This window comes from Coenobita brevimanus, chromosome 43, assembly GCF_032717465.1.
Source record: "Coenobita brevimanus isolate Jiangsu-jjx chromosome 43, ASM3271746v2, whole genome shotgun sequence".
In the NCBI taxonomy this organism is placed as follows: domain Eukaryota; kingdom Metazoa; phylum Arthropoda; class Malacostraca; order Decapoda; family Coenobitidae; genus Coenobita; species Coenobita brevimanus.
This window is the reverse complement of record NC_136996.1, coordinates 7175001-7200233: the sequence shown is the minus strand read 5'-3', so window position 1 is coordinate 7200233 and position 25233 is coordinate 7175001. Positions and strand designations below refer to the sequence as shown.

The 25233-nt window shown below is 41.3% G+C and overlaps 2 protein-coding genes across 4 annotated transcripts in view; one reads left to right on the top strand and one right to left on the bottom strand.

Moving 5' to 3' along the window:
- Positions 1-10693, top strand: part of LOC145397815 (uncharacterized) — a 103217-nt gene extending 92524 nt beyond the window's left edge. Inside the window, exon 2 of the mRNA XM_080270839.1 lies at positions 8274-10693. Coding sequence (XP_080126965.1) covers positions 8274-8400 — 127 coding nt within the window. The 3' untranslated portion in view covers positions 8401-10693. The remainder of the gene's footprint in view (positions 1-8273) is intronic.
- The window catches only part of LOC145397813 (uncharacterized), an 856770-nt gene that overhangs the window by 736643 nt on the left and 94894 nt on the right, over positions 1-25233 (bottom strand). The gene's annotated exons all lie outside the window — the stretch shown is intronic.

The window sequence follows — 25233 nt, the reverse complement described above, 5'->3', positions numbered from 1 at the left end:
AGAGAGAGAGAGAGAGAGTGGGTGTGTGTGTTTGATTCCATTTCGCTGTATTTGTAGAATCCGATTAGAAAAGAGAAAGAGCATTTTTAACTTCACGTTTCTCGATCTTCATTTTTCCGCCCCATATTTTTTTTTAACATTTTTTCTACCACATTTTTTCCCAGATTATTTTTTTTCTTCCGTCGCCACACACGCTCAAATTTCCCCAGTGAGAAGTCGTGTAGGCGAGACCATGACTGCCCTTTTCTAGTCCTTTTTTAGTTCACTTTTTCCGCGACACTTTCTCTTCCTTTACGTCGGTCTCTCAGTACTCTTTTCCCCCCTCTGTCCCCCCCTGTCCCCCTCTTCCTGCCTGCCATCTGGACGTCAGGGAAGGAAATTAAATAAGGTGAGAGGAGATGGGAAGGGAAGGGGAAGAAAGAACGGTAATTGAACTGGATGGGAAGAAAATTGAATATGTAAGAGAAGGGAAGGAACTGGAAGGAAAAGAGAAACAAGGGTGAGAAAGAAAAGGAATGGAAGGGACAGGAAACGAAAGGAATGGAATGAAAAGGAAAAAACGGGATAGGGAAGGGAAGGGAAGGGAAGGAAGGAAAAGAAGCGAATGGAAGGGAAGGGAAGGAAAAGAAAGGAAAGGAAAGAAAGGGAAAGGAAGGGAAATAAGGGAAGGGAAGAGAGAGAAACTGAAAAAAGAAAGGGAAGAAAGAATTGTAACTGAACGAAGTGATTGGAAGGGAAGTAGGAGAAAATGGGAAAGGGGCGAGAGAAGAGAGAAAATGAGAAAAAGAAGGGGAGGGACGGGAAGAGAGAGGGATATTAAAAAAAAAAAAAAAGGAAAATGAGGCATAATTGAACAAAACAAGACGGACGCAGATTAGGTGTGGGGAGGAAGGGATGAGGAAGAAAAAACGATAACTGAATTGGAAGGGACGGAAATTGGGATACGGTTGAGAATGGACGGGAAGGGAAAGGTAGGGAAGAGAAAAGAACGAAGAGGAACAAGAAGAAAGAACTGTAATTGAACGGAAAGACATTAAAACGACGAGAGAAAGTTTTCCGTTTATGCAAAAGGAAAAACTGTGGTAATCTGAAAAAAAGCCTTTACCAGGGAAATCTGAGAAAGGGTATGGGAAGAGAAACGAAAAAACGGACGAATGAACAAGAATGGACGAGATAAGGTGGAAGTAAACAGAGAAAAAAATTATATATATATATATATATATATATATATATATATATATATATATATATATATATATACACGGTATATATATAACTGCATTAGATGGGACGATAGCGAAACGAAGTAAGATGACATGGGAAGGGAAAAAACGAAGAAAGGATGATTGAACTGGAAAGAAAAAAAAAATGTTCGAGCGCTGACAGAGGGATATGGAGGAGAACTGACGATCACACAGGAAGGGAGGAGAATTAAACGAACGTGAGAGGAGATACGAAGGGAAAGAGAAGAATAAATTATCACTGAACAGGGATGAAAACTAAATAAAGTTTGAGAAGGGAAGGGAAGGGAAAGGGAAACAAGTACGAATATTACATGAGAGGAGATGAAAAAGGAAAGGCAGAACGGTACTTGAACTGGGAGTGACGGAAACTGAATAGGTGAGAGATGAAGGAAAGGGACAGAGAGGGAAACCGAATGATAACTAAAAGAGATAATGACGAAAAGTAAAGTGAGAAGATATAGGAAGGGATGAGGCAGAACGAACAAACGAGCAAGAAAACGAATGATACTTTAACAGGAGGAAAATGTAAATGGTGAATGGAGATGGGAAGGAAAAAAAAAAAAAAGAGGGAATGTGAAATAGGGAAACGAAAGTAAATGAGAAAAGATGATACGAAAGAGGAAGCATGAAAATGAATTAAACAGAAGACATGCAGATATTGGAACTAAAAATAAAAAAATAAAAGGACAAAATGACTGAAATGAAGAAAAAAAAAAAAATGATGCAGAAGCGGACGGAAAAAGACGAGACGGAGAGAACGAAAAGTCCAGATGAAAACAGAACAAGACATTAACGAGAAGGAACAAAGAGGGAAAGGACGAAATAATGCTGGAAGAGACGAAAGGAGAAGGAACGCAACACAGAAATGAAGAAGACTGAACTAAACTAAAAGAGACGGAACAGCTCTGAGTGAAAAGTAGCAGGACGGAATACAGAAATGAATCGTGCAAGAGAAAATAGTGAGGAATAAAAGAAATACGAAAGGAAACATGAAGCCAAGTCGAAGCAGGAGAGAATGTGAAACAACTTGACGGAATGGGATGGAACAGACTTAGGTCAAGTGGATTGGAAAAAAAGAAAAAAAAAAAGGGAAAGGAAAAGGAAACATTAAAAGAGATCGGAAAAATTAGTAAACAAAGTGGCATGAATTACGACTGGAAGAGGAGAGAGAGAGAGAGAGAGAGAGAGAGAGAGAGAATATGACATTCAGTAAAGAAGACTAGCGAGAAGATTTAACGTCGAAGGGGGGAAGGTGTGTAGAAAAATTGAAAAGACTGAACGAAAAGAATGAATAAAATGGACAAAGAAAATTCTAAGGAAAGCAACAAGGACGAGGACTGAACAAACCATGAAGACACTGGACGAAAAAAAAGGAAAAGAAAAACTAACCAGTACCAGCAAAGAACATGTGAAGTAAAATACGACTGAATAAAGAGAGAGAGAGAATAATACGACGGAGAACGTTTCCTACTGTCAGAAACACTTTTTACTGGAAAACTTGGCTGAGATCCTGCATGAACATTTCCCCTGGTATGTGGAGACAGAGGGCGACGTCTAATCAACGTGCTTTGCTCGCACACCAATAGTTACTGCTCTTACCTCATATGCTGTTAGTGTGTGTGTGTGTGTGTGTGTGTGTGTGTGAGAGAGAGAGAGAGAGAGAGAGAGAGAGAGAGAGAGAGAGAGAGAGAGAGAGAGAGAGAGAGAGAGAGAGAGAGAGAGCAATGAAATACATTAAAGCATAAACAATTTTGCAAGAGAAAGGTTATTTACATCAAACTCTTGGAAGCTGTTTTTAGCATTAAGTGTCACTATCTCTGTTACATTCCCTACCCCTCCTGTTTCCCATAAGTACAAGCACGAAAACAGATAACAAGCGATAAGAGGGCTAGGTCCTATATCAGTCACCTCGAGCACTCTCGTTCATCACCCACACCCCTCCTCCCCTCCCCTCCCCTCACCCTCATGTAACCTCTTCACCCTGCTCCTCCACACTCACACGCATCGCACCCTCAGATTAACCTCACATTCAGAGTCATCTCACATGTGCACTCACTTCACTTTACGCACTCATGCACGCACACACATACACGTAAACACTCCCCTCACATACGCGAACACACACACACACACACACACACACACACACACACACACACACACACACACATCCACACACATTCTCTCTCTCTCTCTCTCTCTCTCTCTCTCTCTCTCTCTTTCCTTCCTCGCCGTCCTTACATAATCCTTCACCTTTCTCACATCCTGCTTCACACCCCAGCACACACAGACTCCTTTCTCTCATATGACTTTCGCACCTCACGCACCCACACTCACTTTACATCCCTCGCACCATCCACTTCTCTCGCTCTTTCATTTTCACATCTTCACACGCACATTCCCTTTAAACTCACTAAAACACTCGCACAATCCTCACATTCAGTACATTATTCTCACGCACACTCACTAACCACACCCAGACCTCCCACCCCTTCACTCTCACACACACACGCACATCTTACATGCACACTCACCTCACACTCCCTGCATCATGCCCAGCTTCCACACTACCTGACATTCACATACCCCTTTTTCGCACCTTTGCTTCAATTCTCTTGGTTCATCATTCTCACACACACTTAACACGCACACTTAAACACACCATACTCATATCCCTCTCTCTCTCTCTCTCTCTCACACACACACACACACACACACACACACACACACACACACACACACACACACATACACATTTATTACACACCCCTCTGCTCCCTTCACCATGCACAGTTTTCTCACTGTCCTCACTCTACCACACACCCTACATGCACATTCCCCTCATATGCATGCACCCCCTCACAGTCACACTTCCTCACACGCACACATCCCTCACAATCACACCTTCACACACACACACACACACACACACACACACACACACACACACACACACACACACAGTTCTTTCAGTTCATTTCAGTCTCACACGCAAACTCCCATCACTCACCCAACCACACCCAGTTCTCTCACTCCCACTCCTCGGTCACCGCCTGCTTGCCACCCTCACTCCATACTAATGCTCTCTGCTTTCCCTTCACTGCAGCACGCGCCAGCACCCTCCTCTCGCCTCCTTCACTTTATCACCCTCGTCACCCCAGCTCCTCACCCCCTCCATCGCCTCATTAGCACGACATTTTCTCTTGTTATCGTCACCTCCTCCTCTCACCTCGTTAACAACTCTTTTTAATGGGTTCCTCCTAATAATCTCCCGTGATAGAGTAAAGCTTCACCTGCCACTAACGATACTAGAGTTGCTCCCCGTCTGATGTAGTACTTTTACGCTACAACAAAGCTTTCATCCCATCAAACAAAGCCTGAGCTGTATTTCTCGAAGGCATGAGAGACTCGGTGGCATTTCTAATTGATTTACTATGCGTTATACTTGAGTACGTTCTCGTACGTTATTCATATATTTTTAAATCTCAAAATAGCCTCCATCAGGTTTACAGAAAAGGATATTCAGATGTGACAAGTAAAGCAAATTGCTGAGGGAGAGCCAGCTTAATTTGCAGTAGCATACGCTTTTATAATCCTGTGTGGTAAGCATATATATTCAGATATCAACATAGGTTGCTTCTGTAGCATACAGGATGTTATAAAGGTAAAGCAGCTAAAACAAATCCCTGAGGAGGTGGTGTTACGAAATCTTCTAAGCCAACGAAAATAGGACCCAAAGCCTTGACTCTAATCCTCCTCAACATACGCCTTTCATAAGCCCCTCATACCTGACAACCGCGGCCCTATTCTCTCCCTCCCCATCCCGCCGCCTCGTTTCCTCATCCCTAGGCCCGAGGGACATCGTATTTCAGCGTCTTAAACCTCTTCCTACTAATCCTGCTCGGCACCCTAGTCGTAGAGTCATATCTCGGAGTACCGCTGGAGTGCCCGTGGAGCTTCTCGCGTGAACAGGGTGCAAACAACCCCGGGCCTTAGGGAGAACAGCCTCAAGAGTCAGAGTCCAATGCCCGTCTCTGTTTTAAGCCAGTGTTTTCCTTAGCAATTGCCTAACCCTGGGATGGGAAGGGTCCGAGGCAGAGCTCTCCTTGTGGCAAGTAAAAGCCTTCTCGTTTGGCCTAGCTATCACATGACAGAAAAAAAAAGGGCTTAGCGCCACTGGGTTCAATGTTCAACTCTAACAAGTTTTGCCTAACAATTACCAATGATATTTGGTTACTTTCTTGCTGATCAGTAAGTCAAATAATTAGAAATTTCAGCAATTAGAAACTTCCATAGGCTAATTTCACTACTGAGGTTCATTTGACCATTCCTCTAGACATGACCAACAAAATAACGTCTTTACATTTCAGTCTCTCTGCTGTTTTAATTGCACCATAGAAAGGAATGTGGTTTTTCAAATAGCTTGCTTAAAAAAAATGACGAGGAAGAAAAGATTTACGTAAGGACTGTACAATGAATGTTATGACGCCCAGTTAAGCAAACTACGCACTTACCCTTAACTACCTCGTCATCCCCCCACCTACTTCATCTTGTCCCTCGCTTTCTCCCCTCAGTCTCAGCCTTTAAGTACCCTCTATGGCTTCCTAACATGAACTTGGACTATATATATATTTTTTCTTCACTGGTCGTTGGGCGGTTTCCCTGTGACGAGGCAAGTAGCTTAAGAATTGGCTAAGTTAATATACACAAGTCGTTACCTGCCTTTCTGCTTAATCCAGATAGTTTTACCTGTCTGAGGGCCATTCTTGCCTTCTTACCACAAGATGGTTTCATTCAGCCTAAGACAGATTCAGAGTAGTGGAGAGGACAACGAAGGTCACATCCAGCTCCCGCAGCTCGATTAGTGTCGCCAAGCTGAATTAAACAGTCTGGTGGTAGGAACAATAAAATGCAGAATGTCGCGAAAGTTTTGGGTTAACATATGAGGGAGCTTCAGGGCCTCTTGGATAATGTCTTTGGTGTGGTGTGACGTAAGAAGGCGATTTTGTCTGGTGTGGTGTGGTGTAGTATGAGGTTATTGTTGTGTGGTGTGGTGTGATGTGGTGTGGTGTGAGAAGATGATTTTGTGTGGTGTGGTGTGGTTTCTCTAAAGTCTACAGGAGTGAAGCATCTCGCGTCCGAATATCATTAGCGAGAGACGGAACGACAAAACGCTCCAGGAGTTATTACGCATCTTTAAAAAAAAAAAAAAAAAAAAATCCACAGGGGCCCCGTTTTACCAACACCACCAAAACTCTGAGATACATCTCTGTTGTTGAATTATGATTTGGCCTTTTACGATCACATGGTATTTTCACGCCAGTAACTGCAGTCTGACATCATCGCCAACCTAACCCTGACAGGATCACATGTCGGGCCTCGCTGCTTGCATGTGGCTTGTAGATTAGAAGAGATGGCTACAGGGGTGCTTGTACTGTCTCTTGAGAAAATAATGTAAATAAGTAAAAGACTGCGAACGCAGACATGAAAATATGCATCGTGATCATTGTAGTGCCTGTTTTGGAATACTGATCGAAATCCTAGCACTGACTGCATGCGAATGATATGGCACTCTTCTTTTCGGGAATCCGATACTTAATACAGCGGATACATTTATAGGGACAGCTACTGATGATCCAATTATTAAGTACAGCACTTTTTAACGGCATGGCCTGTTAACAACTGACAGGCTCACATCATCCTTAAACAGTTATTGCAAATTCAAGACGATACTGTAACAGCAATATGGTATCACTACTCGTTACACTGGGTTGTATTCTAGGTGGCAAAAGACGCTTCCAGGCATCCCTTCCTTGGCGATTTACTCTGCGCATTACAACTTAACAATCTCTTGTGTTATTCATACAGTTTTTAATTCGGACATGGTTTGCATAAGTAAAGCACAATAGGATATCAAGGTTAAATGTGAAAAAGGAATCGCAATGGAAGATATGCTATGAATTTTCCTATGATATTTAGAATACACGTCATTATCGTACGACTGAATGGCTAATGTTACTAACTTGGGCTATCCAAGGTTCCCGGTACACTTACAATTATGTCGGTGGATGCCAGTCTGTTTATTATAGGTTCAAATATTCAAATATCCAAGAAGGTAGTTCACTTACTAGCATATTTTTTTTTAATCAGCTTCGACTGAAATGTGAGCTGGGGTACCTAATCAGCATCATTATCATAAAAATACTTCACGGGTGTATTGAATCTAATATACAGTAGAGTTTGAGGGTGGCTGGGTGACGATGGCGGGTGAGAGGAGCCAGCACCCGACCACAGCCGGGGTGGGGGGTTGGACAGTGTAAGGGGCGTCAGTTTTTGTGCCCTCAGCTGTTGGTATCAGAAGGTCTTTAGCGTCCGTGTGTTCAGAGGGAGTGTTCGTGCTGCTGGTTGAGTCGCAGCATGATAACGGCCTTTAATTGGTTCCATCTGGCATCAATTTGCACTTGAAAACTTTATTGCTCCTGTCTTGCATTGTGCCCAGGTATACTTAGGTCACAACAGGGATGTTTTATTATCCGTGAGACATCTTGCTCAAACTTGACACACGACACTGAGAAGCTTATTCATACCGTAATGTTCCAAATAAAATAAAACATTTTTTACTCATTCTTGGTTGTAATTAGCATGTGAAAAAAAAAAAATCAAAAGCCTGTTTTGTCATGTCTGTATTTCCGGTGTAGGTTATATTATTGTATATAGTCTTAGTCACTTCAAACACATTTTCTTACATCTAAAGAAAACGCCCCGCGCTGGGAATACAGAACACAGGAAATATTTTACAGGGGTGACGCATCTACTTACATCCTGTCGCATATTAATGCTGAATAATTATTGTTTCATTTCAGTCAGTCATTTCTTTATGTAAAATTTACTTATAGTGTACTGTGAATGTGGGGGGGAAAATATCTTTCCTGGAACGCTTACTGTACTTCGATGTGCTTCTCTCTCTCTCTCTCTCTCTCTCTGGGTTCAAAAATTATCACAGAACAAACTGATTATTCTCTATTACAGCGTGATAGCGCTAGCGATACACGGATGCACCAGCCGCCGCCAGTCTGCCAAGGACCCCAGCAAGAAGAGGGAGGGCGGGAAGGAGGACAACCACGTCACCAAGTTGAACATGGAGGAGGCGTGGTGACTAGGTGTGACATCCTCGCCCACCAACCAGTGGCTCAGTCGGGACTCTTCAGGGGCGGTCATCTCCAGCCAGTGGGAGGCCGAACTGACGGATGACGAAGTGGTGGACCTGACTGAGGCTGGACGAAGGGACACCTCGTCATGGGAAGAGTCTACGGCTTTTAGAGAGTTGTCTATCGCGCAGGGGAAGTTCAAAGTGTGCCGGGTGTGAGTGGGGCGGTGTTCATCAACTCTCAAACTGCTTTACCATGGTTTTTATGAGCAATATACTAGTCTCATTCAGTTCAGCACAACATCCTGGGTGATCAGTATGCTTAGTTGCGCTGTTATGTTTATGGATATTACACAGCTCAAACCTTTTACCAATCCGTGAGAGCACCATGCCACGGTTCTACTTAATATCCTTCGGCCCAAACCTTGGTAAAAAAAAAAAAAAAAAAAAAAAAGGTGAGTGGGTTCCACGGCTAGGTAAGGTCTTGTTAGGTCTGATCTGCTTGGTATCCGAAGATAAGGCTGCGCAACTAAACTTCTTTCTTACCCACTCTGCTTCTTTGCTCTCCTATCATTCCAGTTCTGATAATATAGTTTAAATCTCTGTTCCCACTGTCTTTCTTCCTCACATTTAAATACAGAGTTCTCACTATCTCATGACAAATGTCAAATGTTCAATTTTTCGTCAGAAGACTGATACGGCAGCTTTCTTTACTACTGCCGCACCCGCTACAATTGGCTTCACTTATAAGTATTACATGGAATGGTGTACTGAAGGTCTTATTTGGCACCAGTGTATTTGTTTAAGTCCTACGTCAGCTGTTTTCTGACCACTGTAATGGGGTTGTTCCAAGACAGTGGGCAAGAGAGACGTAAAAACATACACTAGTGTCGCAGAAGACTACCAACACAGCACCGCCCGTAGTATTTATAAGTAGTGGCAGTTGTACATTGTGCTTACTTCTCTCTCTCTCTCTCTCTCTCTCTCTCTCTCTCTCTCACACACACACACACACACACACACACACACACACACACAAAATCATAATCTACCCATCTCTCTCTCTCTCTCTCTCTCTCTCTCTCTAAACATACATACATGCATACATATGCAAAACACATGGTCATATGTTGCGGCATCTCACGCCAGATATTAGCAGATACATAAAGCTACAACATTACCACTGTCCATACATTAAGCTACAAGAACAAAACTCACACGTAGTGTTACGCGCCTCAGTAGATATGTTGTACATAATAAGTATGCTAGATTATAAATGAACAACAGATGTATATTCAGCTGCCGTGCTTATAAATGACAGTTATACTGCATTTCTTGTGATCTTTAAAATACCGTTTTTTCTTTTTTTTAAAGAAAAAGATGTCTTTAAAATTTTTCAACGAAATTCCTAATCTACCTGCCTTTTTATCTTATTCTCTTAAGGAGGGACCAACAGCACTGGATCCTCTGTATGAGTCCTTGTAATATTTACCGACTGTCATCATAAACTATTTTCCCACACTTACACGGGAGGGGAGTTCCAGATCAGTGCTGCATTATCCTGCTGGGGACATGAATATAAGAAAAAAGCAAATTTCTGATACAGGCTCCTCTCCCACCTCCTGTTCTATAGGAGGTACAAGCGCTGTGCGGCAGAGTTGCCGCATCCTTACACTTATGGAAGGAGGAAGAGTGTTATCAGTCCTCCAACTTTATCCCTCTTAGTCGTCTTTAATGACGCCCTGGGAGTAAGTAAGTATTCCTGCTCTCTTAAGGATATAAGGTTAATCATAAGACAAATAATTTACTGTTTGTCTCTGTACATGTAATAAAGGATTTTTTTTCTACCTGTATCTTCATATTTTCATTGCTCCAGTTTTAGACCTGTTTTAATCTGTGCAAGCAGTGGTAGTTTGGTAGTTAGGAATACATTGTTTAATAATTATATATATATATATATATATATATATATATATATATATATATATATATATATATATATATATATATATATATATATATATATATATATATATATATATCCTTTGCCTGGTTGTTTCCTTCCTTAAGTTCTCCTTGGCTTTTCTCGGGTCTACAAATCAATGCACATCAGGATGATTTTCATAAACACGTGAAGACATTGTACTATTCCGTACTGCACTGTACTGTACATACGGAAATACCACTGCCGCGACGCCAAAGTTCCCCCTCAAATATTCTGATCTTTTTGTACCTAACGCAGATCGTAAGTGTTTTAGACTCTAGTCTTGTGTGTAATTTATCTTTACATCACCAAATAAAACATATGAAAAAATGGCTCGTATTTACTCTATCCTGATATGAAAGCGCTTTGTAAAAATGGTTTTGATTCACCGTAATGAAATTCCAGTGCCCCTCAAAATATGTAATTGGATTTTGCTGAATTTGGTGGCAGAAGTTCCGCCAGATATAATAACGATTTAGTGGCCAGTCTGACGGTCTCAACCTTTTCTCATTAATTACTTTTAAACCCTCAAGTCAGAATATCTATTTCTTATTTTATTTCTGCCATCCCAAGACTGTTTTATTAAGCTTAGGACAGACTGTTATTCGGCTTAGGGTAGGTTTTAGGTCAGCTTAGGATAGACTTTTATTCACCATGGGACAGAACTTTCATCAGCTTGAGACAAACTCCTGTTCAATTTAAGATAGACCTTTATTCAGTTTAGGATAGACTTTTATTTAGTTTGGGATAGACTTTGATTCCAATTAGGATAGATTTTTATTACAACTGGGATAGACTCTTACTTAGCTTAGGGATGAATTTTATTTTGCTTAGGAAAGACTTATTCAGCTTAGGACAGACTTTCATTTAGCACAGACAAGACTTACTTAGACGGGGATAGATTTTCATTCAGCTTAAAACAATGCTCCAACGACCTTAGGACTGATTTTTTTCAGCTTAGGAGAGACGCTTATTTAGTTTCTGATTAGGATAGACTTTTCGACCCGCAGAGGATAGATACAACCTTCCCTTGCCACTTCACATCAACGACGTATTTTTTCTTTTCTTGTGCCAGGCGGTTTAGTAAGACCTCGATATATTTTACGACCTAGAGGGATTAGAGTCTTCCATAAACCCTCTCACTACCTGGTGGCTCTCCTTGGCTGAAAATTTGAGAGAGAGAGAGAGAGAGAGAGAGAGAGAGAGAGAGAGAGAGAGAGAGAGAGAGAGAGAGAGATACAATCATCACTGAACCTTTTCACCACCAGGTAGTTTTCCTTGACTGGAGAGAGAGAGAGAGAGAGAGAGAGAGAGAGAGAGAGAGAGAGAGAGAGAGAGAGAGAGAGAGAGAGAGAGAGAGAGAGAGAGAGAGAGAGAGAGAGAGAGAGAGAGAGAGAGAGAGAGAGAGAGAGAGAGAGAGAGAGAGAGAGAGAATGCTGTGTGGTGTGATGTGTCTTCACTATTCGCTAAAATCTACGGCATATTGGCACTTCCTTCCTGAAAATCTTTAATGAGAAACAGACGGACTGGGCCACTTCTAGAGAGGCCCTCGCATGTAAAAACACGCCATCGGATTGAAAGTGTTAAGAGCTTTACACTTACATTTCCTTCCCCGCATGAAACTCATTGTAAATATTTAAAGACCTCAGATGTATTATTCAAAATATTAATACTCTTTTCGCATATTATTCTAAACATTTAAATGCTCCATACGTATTATTCTCATTTTAATACTTCATACGTATTATTCAGAACATTTACATACTTCATACGTATTATTCAAAACATTTAAATACTTCATACGTATTATTCTAAACATTTAAACACCTCATACGTATTATTCTAAGCGCTTAAACTCTTCATACATATTATTCTCAACATTTAAACACCTTATACGTTTTATTCAGCAAAATTAAAATCTCATATGTATTATTCAAAAAAAATTAATACTTCACACGTAGCCCATTATTCTAAACATATAAACACCTAATATGTATTAATCCTAAGGTAAGCACTACATAACTTCCGATCCCCCCTCTCTGGTCCTAAGTTACACACACACACACACACACACACACACACCCACACACACACATTCACTTATCCTAACCCCTCCCAAGCCCCAGGAGACACTGGGGACCGATAAGCTACAAGGTCGTATTCTTGGTAGCACAGGAGATATCGTAACATCTCTTCCTTTGCGATTTATTTTGCATATTAATTATTTTATATCCTCTTGCACGTTATCAAGGAAAACTGTGTCGATACTAGAGATATATACAGTACATAATAAAATAAAGAACAAAAGATAATATACATAAAATACTGCATGATTAAGAAAGAGTTGAACAAGTTATTACGAAGCTTCCTTTGTATCTAGAACATTTTTACTCTAACATTCTATAAGGACTAACACACACACACACACACACACACACACACACACACACACACACACACACACACACACACACACACCTACCCCCTATCCCCCACACACACACAAAACCAACTGAGAGTGAGTCCTAGGAAACTGAGAGTACTAAGAGCCAACTTCTATAACTCCTGTTCCCATTATCCTCCCTTTCCTCGCCTTCAGAGTTAAACACACCCGCCTTCACCTCTCCCCTACCACCCTTTCCACGCCCCGGGCAACACTAATTCACAGTCCTGCACTGGGTTCTCCTCGCCTCCAGTACTCCACCTCAGCTAACACCGCACTATTTTGTTTCGCCTCCAGTACACCAGCTAACACCGGACGATTTTAGTAGGCCTTCATTATTCTATCCCAGCTAACACCGGACGATTTTATTCCGCCTCCAGTAACACTACACGATTTCTCTCTGTCTCCCGTAGTCTATCCCAGGTAACACCCAGCGGATTTATTTATCCCTCCAGTAGTCTATTGCAGCTAATACCAGACGATTTTATTCAGCCTCCAGCAGTCTATTCCAGCTAATACCAGACGATTTTATTCCACCTTCAGTACTCCATCCCAGCTAACACCACACGATTTTAGTTGGCCTTCGGTACCAGACGATTTATTCTACTAGAGAGCAAGGGTAGTGTGATGGGTGGTCTAGGAGGCTCTGTTTCACCTCTTCTTTAGCGACTTACTTTTCCTATAACACCTTACCATCCTTCTGCATGCTATTTATGTTATTATAATATCGACATGGTTTGCACCAATAACACACACGATGATCTGGAAGTGTAATACAACGAATAAATCGCTAAGACAGAGATTACGAGACCCCGACGGCCACTTATAATAAGACCAAATTAACCTTAAATAGTACTAACAGCCAGCTTTTATAACTCCTGATTCCTCTTCGCTTCCTTGCTTGCTTCCTTCCTTCCTTCCTTCCTTCCGTCTAAAGTTACACACCTGCATTCACCCACCCTCTTTGAAAATTAGGCAACACAACAACAGTATTTTAAATTACTCTGGAAATTTCATGACCTTCTCAGCGCCTTATTCTGAACATTACAACTCCCTATCCACATGTATGTTAAGTATACAAACTATTTCGGTAAAGAAAAACGTATTGACTACATAAAAGGGAATACCAGTGTGTAACAGGCACAATAAATCGCTATGAAACAAGTGCTACGAATTTTACACTACCACTTAGAATACAGCCCTAAGTCACTGTCCTATTTCGGCTTCTTGCTTTCTCCAATCACTTCAGGCCGAGGATTTCAGTGGTATTTACTTTTGATTAGACGATTTTGTTGAGCCTGGGAGAGACTTCTGGAACTGAAGGAACTACAGACAGCCTTCATTAACCCCATCAGTACGAGAGAGCTTTCTTGAGTTAATCGTTATCGTCCATGGGTAGCAAAAGCAAAATATATCTATGTTACGTCGTCAGATTGAAGAGATGAGCTCCTTTATTACGATGACGTATTTTGCAAACGTCTTGTTACTACCAGACGATTTTATTCAGCGTAGGAGAGGTTTCTGAACTGGAGGGGTTAGATAAATTATACCGGTAGCTCTCCTTAACTCCCTTCACTACTAGAGATCCTTAGGAGCTTGAAAGAGGAGTTAGAAATAGGACTAGATAATCATCTCACTACGACAGCTGAATAAACTATAAATAAATAGTTTGTTGGTAGTCTGAATAAAGTGAAAACTATGTCACTGGAGTGAAAAAGTTACACACTCAGTATGTTAAAGTCCATTAGTTTAATTTATACCCGTTCATCATCATCATCATCATCATCATCATCATTATCGTCATCCTGCAATATTGATTACTTGAACACGAGGATGTCGTTCTAATTTTACTTATGCTGCTATATGACGATTTGTTAGCTTAGATGGGTTACCTGGTAATGGAGGTGTTTATGAACGCTGTATCTAACCCTTTCCTTTGTAGACTTCGATCCTTACCTGAATAAATTTACCTGGGGACAGTAAGAGCATAACATTCACGATGTACACCAATTGAAGGGGTTAACTATAGCAATTTCAGTACATATAGTCATTACACGCTTTATTAAAAAAAGAATTCTGCTCATCTTTTCACTTCATAAACCCTTTAACACCCTCGGCACTACACCATATATCTTATGTGATTTTATTCACATCAAGAAGAAGCATTTTGATGTGAGAGTAAATGAAAGCAATACCTAACCCCTACGCTAAGTCAGCAAACAACTCTCTGGGGATAGCTAGAAAAAAAAAAATAAAGGAAAAAGACAATCTGTGGTCCAAGTGGTTAATCGTTACGTAATTTTGCCCATTAATCTAAGAACTCCCTACATTCACGTCTTGATCTTTCATACAGCTAAACCCTCATAGCTCGAGCGAGACCCCAAGGGGCTTTTACTGAGACATGCATCCCAACGCACATCCTGCACACACACCAAACGCATACTCCAGGTCACACACACACACACACACACACACACACACACACACACACACACACACACACACACACACACACACACACACACAGATTCCAAGAGCTTTCTGCGAGAATGTCATTTTCTAGACGAGATGATCCAAACGAGGTACTGGAATAAGGAACGAGTACTGAGGGATATAAGCTGATTGAAGAGGAATAGGAGTCAAGATGAGAGGAATGGAATGCGAGCTGAAAGAAAACGAGCACGAGTAGAGAAGACAGCAAGTACCGAGAGGAACAGAACACGAGGTAAGATGAATAAAACAAGAATAAAAATGAAACCCTGAGAACTCGGGGCCCCTAGCTGTCGATGCAAAGTGTCGCTCGGTATGCCTCTGCCAAGTGTTGTACAAAGACTTACCATACAACCTGTATGACAGGGTTCATTGTGGGTTGAAATGGACTAAAGATAAATTAAGTCGACCCCATATGACCTTGGTCTTTGGTTTTTTGACCTTGCTGACCTAATCAGTTCATCGTCCCTACATACTGTATCACTGACAAAAGTCTGGTCGAAATCCGTCGAGGGGTTCAGGTGATATCATGCCCACACCCAAGGGACCTTGACCTTTGACACCTTGACTTTGCTAACAAAATCAGTTCATCGTCTCATCATAATGTATCACTGATAAAAGTTTGGTCGAATCCGTCGAGGGGTTCAGGAGAGATCGCGCCCATAAGAATAAACTTAACTGACCCCATATGACCTTGACCTTTGATCCCTTGACATAACTGACCTAATTAGTTCATCACCTCCTAATACTGCATCACTGGCAAAAGTTTGGTGAAAGTCCGTCAATGGGTTCAGGCGATATCGCGCCTACAAGAGTGTTATGGACGCACGGACCCACGCACTCACGGACGGACAAATCAATCACTTAATGCCTCCTCTATGATAGGTGAGCGGAGGCGTAATCAAACCTGAGGGATAGAAGATGATCTGAGAGAAAAGAAATGCAGGTTAAGAGAAACAGAAAACTTGAGATAAAGATCTAAAAGGAAAAGAAGACTGGAAAATGACGGAAGATGACTTGAGGGTATACTGTAGAACACAACCTGTTAACGGAAGACGAGGCAAGAGGAATGCCATGAATAGGGCGAATTCTTACAATAGAATAATTAAAGCAACAACGAGATGAGAAGCGAGCTGCAAGGATGACCTGATAAGAGCAGCTGAGTACCATGACTTGCACGGGTCTAAATGAAGAAGATAACTGACTTGAGAGCGAACTGAGTATGGGTATAAAGTGGTGAATGGGCTCAGGGGGACATTGGAGGGAGGACAGTGTTGTATGTCAGGAATTTTAACGCACGATATAAGAACCAATATGATGGCGTATTATGTACTTTGTTCTTGCTATCTACAGACATTTTTATTCTGCAGGGAAAAAGTTTAAAGAAAAAGAATATAACAAATACTATGAGAAAATATATGAACCCCTACAAATATAAGCATTATCTTATATAGCTTATTCTTGAATCTAAGGACAGTTTTATGCATCTTAGGAAACAGAAAGATCTCTAGTGCTGAACGGACTAACAAAGGCTCTATCTAGCCCCTCCAGCTCTAAAAGTCTATCCTAAACTAAATGTAATCGACTGGAAGACACAAGAAAAAATACATAATCGGAGTGAAGTGCTTAAGAGCGAGTTGAGTGAGAGCACTAATCGATGAATGAGCTCAGAGGTGGATTAAGAGTTGGACATGATGAAAATATAACAGCTGAAAAACTAGAAAGCACTCATACAGCACATACATCAGCCAACGCCAGTATATGATTTATAAATCAACGTTCCCCCAGCGTCGTTGGGGAGGTAATTAATTCTACGGTATTAGTCTGTCCTCGTTACACATATTTCAGAGAAAGCATTCCTTTGACATCTATAAAATTTGTTATTTATTCCTGTATACGGATCTGGATCCACCCAAAAAACTAGTCAACTCTTCCTTGACCCAATGCCCACCTATACACAAGACTTCATTGAAATCCAATCAAAACTTTCTGAATTATCTTACCCTCAAACAGACGGACGGACACGGTTGAACAAATAACCTCCATTTTCGTTGGCGGAGGTACTGAGGAAAACTTATGAAGTGGTACAAATGTAAGAGTGAACTCAGAGAGGGACTGACAGGGGATGTGTTGAAGGGGAGGAATGAAAACAGACGAAACGAGAACAAAAACATGCAGGAGGGACAAGTGTAAGAAGATTATGCAAATGAAGGAAAACAGGATTATCCTCTCCCCCACAGGACACCCTCTTTATTTTATTCTGACTATCGCCAGACGATTTTATTCAGCTTAGGAGAGACTTTTCCATCTTGAGTGGTTAGATATAACCCTGATTAACTCCTTCAATGAGCTTTTTTTTTTTTTTTTTCTTGCGACCTCCAAACGATTTTATTCAGCTAGGAGAGACTTTTCAACTTGTTGGGTTAGATATAGTCTTCATCAAACCCTTTTAATCCGCATTTTATATTAATTCTTGCCATCTTCAGACGATTTCATTCAGCTTGGGAGAAAATTTTCAAACGGGAAGGGTTAAGGATAGCCTTCATTAACTCCTGAAGTACAAGTGAGTTTTACCAAGTTAAAGAAAAGCGTGTGCGGGTAGCAAGAATTGAATACGAAGACGTCAGCGCATTGAATAAATTAAGAGGGACAAGTGTAAGGAGATTATGTAAATGAAGGAAATAAGATCAGCTAAAACTAACAACCAGGAGAATAAGAAGGAAGGCACAGTGCTAGCAAAAGAAGCTTAAACTGTTGAATAAAGATAACTGTAGTGAAGACTGATGAACTGTATGTGGAAAAAGTTAACCCTTTCAGCCCGATGACGTGTGTTTTGAGTTACACCAGCTACCATCAGATATTTTTATATTCAACTCCCGCGAAACGTATTGTAGTGAAGGGGTGACGATACCTAACCTCTCCAGTTCCAAAACTTTCCTCAGAGATTAACATGACAGTCTTAAGGAGGTAAGAACGAAAACAAAAATATTTCAACGGACGGGAGGTGTAAAAGTAGCCAAGATTTAATGATAGAGTATTACTGAATCTTGAAATCAGCACTGACAAGCTGTAATTTGATACATGCTATATCTAACTATTGCTGTGGCCAGACATTTTTATTTATAGAGTGACTTAGCAGCGAAGGAGCTAATGAAGACTGTGACTAACTCCCCCCCCCCCCCAGTGCGAAATGGCTCTCCTAAATTAAGTACAATTGCTTAGAGATAACAAAACTTTAACGAAAAAAACCTTCATCGTATTGTAAGGGTCAACATTATGTGTTATGGTAATGTAAATGGAGCAAAAAGGAACATATGGAGAAGAAACAAGAGCATCTGAAGAGGGAGAAAGTTTTTAGGATATTAACTCTGAAGAGGAAAACATTAAGGGAATTACTTAAAGGATGGAACAGAAGTTAATTTCTATTCTCGTCAGTTACCCCTTCACTACGATGTTGTTTTCTTTTGCTGTGTTTAATCACTCTTCCCCAGATTCACTACATTCAACTTAAGGAGGGTTCCTTTTGGTGAAAGGCTTCATGAATGATATTTCTAATGTCTCCAATCCGAAAAGTCTTCTTTGTGCAGAATAATATCGTTAGGATGTGCCACGAATTAATGAAGACGAAATGTACTGAAAGAGAAAAGGAGGCTCTTTCATGGCGATGTACTCTGTATATTACATCCTCTTATTCTCTTGCATGTATCTCTTAAACTCCTACGTCATTTTTCTTTTTTCCTTTTATTTTTTTCACGCTACTCAGGCTACAACTGGAATTTATTCGACTTGGGAGAGTCCCCGTGCAGCGAAGGAGTTTTGAAGCCGCTACCTAACCCCTCCAATTAGCAAAGTTCTATGTTGAAAATAACTATTTGGTATTGGCAACTATAGAACAATGTATAGTTCATCGTAATTAAGTTGTTAATGTCATTGTAATCTAGGTATACATTACATGAGGAAATATTAACCTACCATAAAATTCTACAAATCCATTTCTCATGCTCCACCTGGCCTTAATAATTCCAAACTTTAATTTTTTCCTGGCATCCTAGAAGCTGAGCTGGTATTTGAAAACCTGTGTTAGTTACATCAAAGGCGTTATAACTGTTTCAAGACTGCTTATAAACTGTAAAGGAATGGGTGATAGGGAGTCTTCTGAACCACCTAGCGCAGACTAAAGGCCAAAGAGGAGACGGTCGAGAACAATGACATCAGCGGCAGGATTAGAGGAAGAAAAACACGTGTAGCTGCGTTGATGAGTGTATATAATTGTGAAAATAAGAGCAAGACAAAGACGTATAAGTAGCGTATACTCTAAACAGGACAATAGGAGAATGTGCGGTTAGAGCAGCTAGCACATCAGGACAATGACTTCAGAGTTTTGTTAATGCTATCTACAGACAACTTTATTCAATTCTGGAAGGGCATCTAACAGAGCAGAAGCTAATAGGGATTAATGTGAAATACCACACGTCCAAAATGCCCTCTCTAAGCTTAACATAATCTGCGGATTGAAGATAGACTGTGAGAGAGAGAGAGAGAGAGCGAGAGAGAGAGAGGGGGGGGAGGTGGGGAGTCATCGTACTGAATTGCACCCTGCTTTATGGCAATGAGGATGGTCATTGAAGGAAAAAATAGAGGAGGAGAGGAAAAGGTCACGACGAGAGAATTACTGAGTGGGCAAGAAAGTGTGGCCGCAGGAAAAGTTTATGTGGAGAGAAAATGTTGCGGGGAAAAGTTAACCCAGTATGGTTCAGGAGGGACACGTCAGTGGAGAGTTTATTTGTGGTTTTAAAATAGGAAGCGTGGACGTGCTCTAACCCCATTAGCTCTCTCATGGTAGAAACAACTCTAGTAAATAAAGGGTAAAATCACAGGGAGTTAAGAGGGTAGATATAAGGCGAAGACAGTGAGACATAAGACAGCTGAAGCAGACAGTGGTATGGTTTAAGTCTGGTTATTTTCTTGCTAAGAACTAGCGTTAACTTGTGAGCGTTCACCCCTCATTCTCAGTGGCAGTCGGCGGGGCTCGAACCCACCACACAGAGCGTCCTCCAAATGTGGGCCAGCACTAAACCGACCGAGCCACCGAGAGGCCCTAGCAGCTCTAGAGAAATATACCAATTATCGCCAGATGATTTTATTCAGCTAAATGTCATTATAGATGCCTGAGTGTTGAACTATATTTCCAAATCACTTTATCTAAAGGGTAGGTTCACTCATTCGATCGATGATGTATTCTGTTAATTCCTGCTGTTTCCAGGCGATTGTATCCAGCTTTAGGATAGACTTTACAAACTGATAAAGTTGGGCACAGCCTTTCTTAATCCTTTCAGTGCGCGATTCCTTTCCCAACTTCTCCCCTCCACCCCGACAACGTATTTTTCTTCTTCCCATCACTAGCTGATTTAATCTGCATGGCTCAGAATAGCATTTTCGAACTAAAAGGGAATTATGTGGGCTTACATTAAATCCCTCACTTATATTGGCGTTGCTTCTAACTTTTCTAACTTGAATATACTCGCCTGGTGGTTGCAAGAATATAATATGAAAAGATGTTATGGGACTGAAGCAGCTAAACAAAATAACTTGATCATATCTGAAAAATGCAAATTAAATAAGTGTAAGTTTGGACGCACACAGATCCATTAAGCACTTCGCTGAGATTTTTTTTTTTCTTTTTTACTCCCGCCATCACCGCAATCACCAAACTTTTCGATAAAGTTAAAGAGAACTTTTTCATAAAGGAGAGATATTTGTGGAGATAAGTTTATGCTTGGACGTACTCAGACCCATTAACCCCTTCACCCTGGGGCGCCATTTTATTTTTGATGCACTCACTGGCGGGGAGGGGGGTAGTGACCAAACCCGGTGTGTCTCGAACTGTGTCACCTACTCACTCACTCATTCATTCACAGACACTTACACTCACTCTCTCACTTACTCACTGTACTGTTTTGAAATATGAGGTCTAGGCCTCTGGGGGTGGGTTGAGGGATGGGAGTATTGGTGATGTTTCTGCTGTGAGTCTGGAGTGTGTCTGGGGTGTGTCTGAGGTGCGTGTGGTGTGCATGTAGTCGACCTCGTATCTTTGCTGTGCTGGAATAGAAGGGAGAAGACAGAGAGCACTGGGCAAGTTAGTTATAATGAAACGGCCTGTGAATCAGAAGGATGTGACTGAAGTGCTAAACCAACAAAGGATTAATTCATATCCCTTTGAATATCGCAGGGGTGAGTGCTGCTATCAAATGTGTCTTTCGTTATGTATTTTTACATAATGTAATGGAGATGAGATGTCTGAGGAGTATGTGTGGAGTGACGCGTATGGATCGAGTGCGAAATGATGAAGTGCGAAGGAGAACTGGAGTTGTTCGGGAGATGGCTGGTAGAGTTGAGCAGAGGGTGTTGCAATGGTTTGGGCATATGGAGAGAATGGATAATGAGCGATTGGTGAAAAAGATAACTAGATCTGATGTGAGAGGTGTAAGACTGAGAGGAAGACCACGAATAGGATGGATGGACAGTGTGAAGAGAGCGCTGGATGCGAGAGGGATGTCTGTTGAGCAAGGAAGAGTGGCTGTGCGTGACAGAAATAAATGGAGAGAAATTGTGAATGAATAAGTGATGACGCAGCCCTGAGGGGATATTCTCCCGCTTTTGGTCTGATCAGCTAGTCAGGTCAGGTGCGGGTAAGGGGATGGGTCTGTTATGATGTGGCAGGGGTAAACCAGTTCTGCTGTCGGGCCCTGCTGTGGATGTCACTGCTTGCATTGCGCAGTTGACCCTTGTGCGGTGTGATGCGGTGAGGATCTGTCCGTTCTCCCCTTTGGGGCTAAGATGCGAATGAATGTGTTTGAATGGATGAGTAAATGGAGAGTGAGTCGTCCTGTCTCGGCTACCTCCCTTTCCTTGGGGGAAGCAGCCTAGGTATATAGATAGATAGATAGATAGATTTTTACTGTTACTAGATGACTTTATTCGGCTTTGGAGAGCACCCGAGTAGTGAAGCGGTAAATGTAGGCTAAAAATCAAGCCCCGAAGAAGCCTCTCCTGAGTTTAATATCATCGTCTGGTATATCTAAAAGCACATAATATGAAGTACTCTGCCTCTAAGAGTTATGGCAATCGTCAGGAGGCAGCAAGAATATGCACAGTTAAGGATTTAAAAAGTGCGTTCAGGCTGTGTGAATGATTATTGATGGGAAAAAACAGAGCAGAAGATAGAAGAAAATTACCGACTTGAGAAGAATGCGTGACCCCAAGAAAAGCAAATGCGGAAGAAAATAATGAGGAGAAAAAGTTAACCCTGCCATGATCTTGTGGGACGTGTCAGAGGGGAGATACTTATGGATATATATACATGTTAACTTGGACGTACACGTACACTCATTAAGCCACATTTCAACAGCAAATTCACTTAGCAATATTTCCATCCCCTCATCCCCAGTACGTCGTTTTTTCCCCCTCTTCCTATTTTCAGATATATATATATATATATATATATATATATATATATATATATATATACCTAAGCATTATATGGGAAGAAGATATAGTGTAACGCCTGACCGTGGTATATCTAACTGCATCAACTGCACAGCTACACCGTACACAAATATTAACACTATCTGCCTCGTAGGATTTGGCGAAATAAAATCCTCTTATGTTACCTGGAACAGAATACGAGTACAATAGAGTTAGACCGACCAGGTAGGTGTTAATGGCACCGATATTTGTACTCTCAAGCCTCCTCTGACTCACTCAGCTGAATGAAATCGTCTCGCTGGACGCATATAAGAGAAGTCCCAGCCATAGGAGGATTAACAGGTTGAAAGTGTGTAAGGAGATATGAAAAGCCTCCATGACAGTCTAAATCAGTATGTATATATCTAACTCCTGAGCCCGTGGTTACTATTTTCTTTCAGTTTTTCTTGACATTCTCTGATGATTGTATTCAGCTCAAAAATTTTCGAACTGGTGGCTTAGGAATAGCCCTCATAAATCCTTCAGTACGAGAAGACTTTCCTGAACCGAATAAAATCATCTGGCAGCAGCAAGAATAAACTAATTTCAACGTCACCCGGATTCAAGTGGTGAAGCCCCCCAATCAAATGACGTACTTTATGCTTGTACTGTTGTTACTTCCAGGCGATTTTATTCAAACAAGTGAAAAATCCCCTAGCAAACTAAACTCATCCGAATGTAAGAGGAAAAAATGCAAAAACATATGGCGGAAAGACTTAAGCAACTTCCACAGTAGCCTAACATCACACACGATAACTATCACCCTAACTTGGCCCAGATTTTCGCCCTTTTCCAGCTTATTTTACATAGCTCAGTGACAGAAAAAGACAATGGCAGGCCTACATCCTCATTATCATTTTTTCGTGACTAGCATCATACGCCAGCGCTGGGTTATTGTTGCAACTCAGCTTTCATAATAAACAGATGGAAATTCTAGGCCAAGTTATACTAACTTAAGTAGAGCAATAAGATAATCTAACACCTTACGCTATATTAGGCTGTTCACAACGTATGCAAATGACTCTCAGGATCGATGAGACGGAGGGCGAGGAGGTGGAGGGATAAGTGGAATGATGGGAGAGAGTGAGGGGTGGAGGGGGTAGGTGAAGTGACGAGAGGGAGTGAGGGGTGGAGGGGGCAGGTGGAGTGATGGGATGGTGTAAGGTGGAGGGGTAGGAAAAGGTAGAGGATGGATGAGGGTATTTTTTTTTTTTTTTTTTTTTGTGTGTGTATGCGTGTGTGTGTGACCGACTCTGGGCATAGGCTTCACAGCCTGCTTTCAAGGCCCAGTAGTCCTTCTACGTACAGTACACCTCTACATGTCACCACTTCGGCGCTAACACCCACCAGCCATATTGAATACATGCTAGGACTGTCTCATACAGGACTGGTGTATTGGTATTAGCGTGGGTATTTTTACGACATGTCGGCGGTTCTTCTGGTAGATCAGTAAAGTCTGATATTCATGAAATTCAAATCCGTAAACTGTTCCCTGTCCCAGCGGGATTTGAACCCGGGTCCGTTAGGACTGCAGGCCAACTCTCTACCGATTGGTGGGTGAATAGAGGTGGAGGGGTGGGAGGGGGTGGGGGTAGCTCTGCATAAGGACATGAGGGAGGAGTTCACTGACCGTCAACCCCCACAAGACCAAGGACAGTATTCATCAACTGTCTTACCTAGGCCCTCCAACTTCTTTTTGTATTTATTTATTTACTTATTTATTCTTTTCTTTGCCATCTAAAGACGATCGCCATCAGTTTGGGACAGTCATTTAGAAATGACGTTATATCAAGACATCAGATTTTTTTTAACACTGGAGGCCTTTCTACAACAACAACAACAAAAATAATCGTGTGGAGTTAGCAAAAATATAGTAGAAATATAAATAATGGAAGTTAAATGGTTAAGCAGCATATGACTGCTTGTTTATACTCCTGTTGTTCTTAATGCAGCAACCAAGCACATCATAACCAAATTTAATATTCGAAAGCAAAAGCACAACCAAGCAAAACGACTTCTCATAATGGTTAAGTGACAAGTAGATATATATGTCCTAACAATGGTTCACCAAATGCATCCGGGGACATGATTTTTTTGGTCATTCTTGTTACTTCTAGACGACTCTGTTCAACTTAAGAAAGATCTCTCACAAGGAGGAGGTAAATGAAGGACAAATTCAAAGTCCTTCAGTTAAAAATATTCTCAAACTGAATAAAATCGTAAGGAGATACCAAGTACAAACTAATATTTACGTCACACAGATTGGAAGGGTTAGATTTTACTGCTAAAAATACTACACGATTCTATGCAAGTTACGGGAAACCTCTTGTAGTGAGAGGGTTAATAAAGACTATAATAATTATCTGACCCCCGTAGTTCCAAAAGTCTCTTAAAACACATT